The 6459-nt window shown below is 49.5% G+C and overlaps 1 protein-coding gene across 1 annotated transcript; it reads right to left on the minus strand.

The window, feature by feature from the left end:
* Positions 1 to 3503: 3503 nt before the first annotated feature.
* On the minus strand, positions 3504 to 4430 carry LOC133282355 (olfactory receptor-like protein COR3). Its single transcript, XM_061478376.1, has one exon. The coding sequence runs from the start codon at positions 4428 to 4430 to the stop codon at positions 3504 to 3506; it is 927 nt and encodes a 308-aa protein (XP_061334360.1).
* Positions 4431 to 6459: the final 2029 nt, after the last annotated feature.

Consider the following 6459-nt stretch of genomic DNA (forward strand, 5'->3'; position numbering starts at 1 on the left):
TGTTTCCCATTGCTAAGGGCTCACACACTCAATGGCCATCTCCTCATCCTCATTCTCCTCCTTCCCCTTGTGTTGTACTTACATAAGTAAGTTGCAGATACATAAAGAGTAGACATCTCAAACACACACCTTGCATCTAACACCCCTGAAACCAGCCATTCTCAATACCACAGCTTGTCTAAACAAAGGGCAAAACATCACCCATCCCACATCAAATACCCACATCTTATCACACACAGAAGCATGCTTTTCTCTGTGGTCTCTGCTTTACACACACATGCTGACACTGCAGGTGGCTAAAGATTGATGACTTACATTAAAAGCCAAACATGAGAGTCTCTCCTTATCTATTTATGAGCCGAAGTCCAATTACAGCTGATGAGACTCGGGCCAAGGCAATCATCAGAGCTCATTCAGATCTCTTCAGCTGGAGCAATGGAGGTGTCTGCCTTGCAGTGAGAGGCATGAACCCCACCAAATCTCCCTCAACACTAAAGGGAACTGATGGACCCAGTAAACACATAGAGGTGACATGGTGCATACAAATGTAAGGAGACAAGTTCTTGCCTAAGGACATTTGAGGTGATTCCTAAATCCAATCACTAAGTACCCAAAGGAGGGGAGGTAGCTCCTACCCAGCATTTGCTCAGCTGCCTTTAAACCAGATTTAACTACAATGAAAGCAGCTCCACCTGAGAGTGGGGAGCTAAAGCCATTAGGAGCTCCTCAGCAGGAATGCCAGAAGCCAGGCACCTCATTGCCTGCTCATCATGACCCACCAGGAAGATGCATTGCAATGCTGGCTGCTGCTTCTGCTTCAGAGAATCTCACTTGGTGTTTGCTCTGCTCTCATGGTCAGATGATAGCACCACTGAAGGCAGTGGCAGCCCTGAGACACAGCAAACCACTGGTTTCCTTAAACTCAAACAACAAGGAGCAAAAAGCTTTTGGCTTTGAGAGCAGCTCCAATGTGAAGCCACAATGAGCAGAACGATAGGGTTGTAGCCACAGACTTGTGTTTTCAAGACACTAAGAGCTCATGTTCCTATATAAACACTTGGTGATGGTGAAGGAGAGAGAAGCTGGACATAAAGTCATTGAATATTGTTGCAGAAGGCACTAGAGAGACCTTATTGTGGCCTTTGAATCCCTTAAGAGGGGCTACAAGAAATCTGGAGAGGGGCTTTGAACAAGGGCTTTTAGGGAGAGGCCAAGGGGAATGACTTTAACCTGCCTGAGGGGAGACTGAGATGAGCTCTTAGGCAGAAGCTCTTCCCTGTGAGGGTGCTGAGGCGCTGGCAAAGGGTGCTCAGAGAAGCTGTGGCTGCCCCATCCCTGGCAGTGTTCAAGGGCAGGTTGGACACAGGGCTTGGAGCAAGCTGCTCCAGTGGAAGGGGTCCCTGCCCGTGGCAGGGATTGGTCCCTTCGGACCCAAACCATTCCATGCGTCTATGATTTCAGGGGCAGAGAAAAGATTAATGCAAGAATTAATGGTTTCCCATTCTTTTTCACTTGATGCCTCCTGCAAGTTCTCCATGTGCTTTATCGTGCAGATGAGGGTAAATCTGAGATTTCCTATTGTGAATTTCCAGCATGGGAAATTCCAGTTAGAAACAGAGGGAGAGGGAAAACCCCACTGTCAGAGCAGTCAAACACTGCCAGGGAGGGTGTGAAACCTCTGCCTCTGCTTCTCCCCAAGGCTCAGGAGGAAAACAACTGTGGGCTGGGTTAAATAATAACAAGGGAATTATCAGGAAGCTCTGGGAACAAAGCAGGATTCAGCTGATTGACCCTGAGTGCCTGTTAGTTGTGTGTTGTTAAGAAATGAGAAAACCACTTTGATCCTGACTGAACTGAATCCAGCCATGGACCTTCTCCCTCCAGCCTAGGTTAATGTGGGTCCTTAGGATAGTCCTAAGACTCAGCCATGGCTCCAGGTTTCACCACGGTCCTGGCAGAGGCTGCAGCTCCATGGGCTGAGGTAATGCAGAAAGTGATGCATTTTGGGGTGTATACTGTGTATACTGTGTTTGCCTACCACCATTCAGCTTTCTGAGCAGGAAAGCAACAGGAGAGACATCAGGCCAGGCAATGCCATCGCTCCAGGCTGCCAGGGGCTGCCACGTATCAGATCTGAAGGCTGCTGAACAGCACCACAGCTCCTGTGCTCTGTTGTGATCAGGCTGCCATGGAGACCATGGCTTCTGCTGACGGCGAGGAGAAGCAAGACACGACAACCCAATATGAGTGATAAGCAAGCTTCTACTTTATTTGTGTCGCACATCGCTTATATCCTCATAGTGTTAATTATGCCTACTAGTCACAACAGCATTGGTTAGTTCTAAACGGTTTCATTTACATTCTCCTCCCACATCCGGTTTCTGTTTTCAAGGATCTTCCTCATTACATCAGCTGCAATTCAGTTCTGGGTACTTTCCCCAGAGCTCAAGGACAGTGTGTCCTTCAGCTTAAGTCACGTACATGTGAGGCCTACACTTTGCTTTGCTCGCACAAGGCCTCCAAGGATTCATGGCCTTGCTCTCAGAGCCATTCTGCAACAGCTTCTTGATAGTTTCTGCCCTTTGGTGGGGATTCATCACTATCACGTCTTAAAACGCTTTCAAAGCGCGTTCAGTCATAACACAAGTACCATATTTCACTTAAATTCTTTGCTGTCTAAAATGAAATGAGGTCAATGCTGCTGGAAATCATTTTGTCCATCAAAACCTAATAATACTGACTGCATGGCATCACACTTATTTGCTATCATTTCTGGTGTTCTTGCTAAAGGTGTTTTTGTCCTTTTCTTAAGGCCCTTAATGATTTAACAACACCATTATGAAATGAAGTTTGATCCAGTGGAACGGTAGAATTCACAGTTTATTCTCATTTGCCAAGCAAAAGGGAGAGCAAAAAAGAAAAGATCTTTAAGTTCATGCACTCCATGTGTTCCCTTGCCCTGTCGAGGCCACCCCTAACCCATGGCACTGAGGGGTTTGTGAGCACTTGCAGGGCCGGTGCCTGCAGCCCTGCCCTGGGCAGCCTGTTCCAATGCCTGAGCACCCTCTGGGGCAGGAATTGTTCCTCAGCTCCATCTAAACCTGCCCTGGTGCAGCCTGAGGCCATTTCCTGTTGTCCCATCCCTTGTTCCCTGGGAGCAGAGCCTAGCCCCCTCCTGGCTCCATCCTCCTTTCAGGCAGGTGTAGGCAGCGATCAGGTCCCCCCTTTTCCTGAGATGAAGAGGAGAGCATGCTTGTAGTTGTCTACCTGTGTCTTCGTTAGGTGAAATAAAGTACAAATTAACTAATTAAGTAAAATAAACTACTAAATATAATTATCAAAGTTTAGAGAGTGAAATTATTTGTATTCTCAATCATATCAACCAGTGCATCATGTAAGTCTGGGTGCAGAAGACCCCCAACATGTTGCCCATACTTAACCAATACCCGAGCATCTACCCCATATCTCCATTCTGTCTGGCCGTAAACTTGCACCATTCAAGATCATCTTATTTTTGTGAGCTTCCTCAATGCCTCCTTCACCTCCTTATTCCTCAGGCTGTAGATCAAGGGGTTCAGCATGGGAGTCACCACGGTGTAGAGCACCACAGCCCATTTATCTGCTGCTCTTGAGCTGTCTGAGCTGGGGAATAAATACATAAAAAAGGATGCCCCATAGAAGATGCTGACAGTAGTGAGATGGGAGGTGCAGGTGGAGAAGGCTTTGTGCTTGCCCTCGGCTGAATTGATGCTCAGGATGGTGGCGATGATGGCCATGTAGGAGAGCAGGATAACCAGGATGCTGGACACACCAAAGAGAGATGCTGCAGTGGTCAGGATGATGTGGCTGAGGGTGGTGTCAGAGGTGGAAAGTGAGATGAGGGGGGAAATGTCACAGAAGAAGAGGTCGATGGTGCTGGAGCTGCAGAAGGACAGGGTGGACATGCTGATGGTCTGTCCCACGCCATTGGTCAGCCCCATGAGGTACGAGGCAGTCACCAGCTGGAAACAGCACTTTGGGGACATGACAAGGGGGTACAGCAGGGGATGGCAAATGGCCACGTAACGGTCATAGGCCATTGAAACCAGCAGGAAGCATTCAGTTATCCCAAGAAGCTGAAAGAGGAAGACCTGAGCCACACACCCAGCATAAGCAATGCTCTTCTTCTCTGACATCAAGTTGACCAACAACTTGGGGGTGATGACAGTGGAAGAACAGAGGTCTACAGAGGCCAGATTGCCCAGGAAATAATACATGGGGGAGTGGAGGAGGTGGCTGGCCCTGATTAAGATGATGATGCCCAGGTTGCCCACAATGGTGACAAGGTAGGTGAGCAGGAAAAGCAGGAACAAGTAGACCTGAGTCACCGGGTCCTCTGTGAACCCTGCCAGACTGAACTCGGTTGCTTGGGTGCAATTGCTTTGTGCCATGGGCTGGATGGTGCTTTGTGTGTGAGCTCCTGGCTGGAGGTTTCTTCTCCAAGAGGCAGGAATGTCCCAGGTGGAAAAGCCTCTGTGTGGTGGAAGCTGCTCAGAGACAGTCCCGCAGGATGGAAACGGAGAGTTCAGGCACAGCTCAGTGGGGAACAGGTTGGTGAAAGTCGTGTGCCAGCACAGGTAGAACAAAGGGGTGCTCAAACAGTTAAACACCATGGCACAACGTGGTGCCTGCTCCTGTGGCTCACCTTGAGATGTTGAGCAATGACCACTCTGGAAAGCAGTGGGAAGGTTGCACACCCAGGTAGCTTTACCTTAGTGCTGCACTTCCTCGCCTGTGATAGTGCTGAACCTGGGGCTTGGAGACCATCCGGCTCAACCTGGAACACAGAGAAACGTGGTGCTTTCACAGTGCAGAGCTGATCCCTCATCCTCTTTTGGGCTTTTCCCAACCACCCGCTTCTTCCCTCTCTGCTTGAGTTTCTTCCTAACTGGAATGAATTCCTGACCTATCCAAAGTGCAGGTTGGACAGGGCAACCTGCTCTAGTGGAACGTGTCCCTGGCCATCACAGGGGCTTGGAACTGGGTGAGATTTAAGGTCTCTTCCAACACAAACCATACTATGATCCTATGCAACTTTACACAGTGGTTAGTATCGGTTTTCCCTCCCCCTTGACACACTCTGTCAGATCTAAAACATTTTCATGGTTCTTTAACCTTTCCCTTGAGTCTCCAATACAAATGGGCAAACCCCAGAGCTCAGCAAACTCTTCTTGAACCCATGTTTTGGGGAAAAAAAGTAATCTTTTGGAGCTGCCTCATCTCAGCAATGGGGAGCACCCTGAATGTCCTGTACAGGAAAGCTTCTGGTGCTCATCCAGGAAACATCTGTGGTCACTGAGGAGAGGAAGCCTCCTGAGGGTGTTCTCCACCAGGGTGATCTCCAAACCTGCCTTCTCAGCAGCAACGTGGGGAGCACACAGCAGAAGCAGCTCCCTGGGAAGCCCAGAGCATCATCAAGAAGCCCAGGACCCTGCAGTAGGGCAGGAGATGAAGACAGGAGCTGCTGCTTGTTGGCAAGAGAGAATCACAGGGGAATGATGGGCTGAAAGATGCTGCCCCTCACTTACATCTCAGCTCTGTCTCTGCTGCCCTCCTCATGCTCTCGGAGATGGATGTGAAGATGAACGTGCCTGGAGCTGTGCAGGGAGCCTGGGAATGAACCAGCATCAGCAAACCCCCTTTCTATTTCAAGTGATGTGGGGATGTGGGACTGTGAATCTCTTTGTGCCCCAGGAGGGTGACAAAGCCCAAAGCAGGTCATTATCTCTTCTCTGTGTTGATTAGTTTGGAGAAGGAGAATGTACCCAGAGGAGATGACCTCAGCTTGAGCAAGCAACAGGGCTTTCGGCTCCCTTAGAGCAAAACAGAGAAAAACTCCACCTTTGACATCCACTTTTGGAGCATTTCTGAGGCAGTTACAGCTTCACAAGGGCCATGGTTGACATTATCATGGCAGGGAGCTGAGAGGAACCTTGCCAGTGGGAGCTGGTACCAGGGTCCCTCACCAATGCCAGGCACCATGCGCAGTGAACCAGCTTTCCACCCATCTTCAATTCCTTGTACTCAAACCATAGCTCACAAAGTTTGGCTGCAAAGGAGCCAACAGAAGATCGTGGTGACCTTGCTAACGACGAGGTAAATATTGGCCACTACTTCTTGTCCAAGCAAACATCAATGCTCACATCACCCAAGGCACTCAGGTTGCTCAGGCGTGACTGGCCTTGGTACCTCCGTGCTGGCTGCTCATGGTCACCCTCCTGTCCTTCCTCTGCCTGGAGAAAGCTTCCTGGGGAATTTGGATCTTCACCACAGTGGGCCTGAGGCAGCCCCAGTCCTTGTGCTCTCCTTGATGATGACATTCACCTTCTTCCACCCATCAGGCACAAGAAAGAAAGGAGAGCCTGAGGGAGCGGTGCCCAAAAGTGAAAGGAAGGAGATGGGGAGGAACAGTGAGGAGTG

Source organism: Pezoporus flaviventris, unplaced genomic scaffold, assembly GCF_033815535.1.
Source record: "Pezoporus flaviventris isolate CSIRO_AGI_PZ_B2104156 unplaced genomic scaffold, CSIRO_AGI_Pfla_v1 ptg000116l, whole genome shotgun sequence".
In the NCBI taxonomy this organism is placed as follows: domain Eukaryota; kingdom Metazoa; phylum Chordata; class Aves; order Psittaciformes; family Psittacidae; genus Pezoporus; species Pezoporus flaviventris.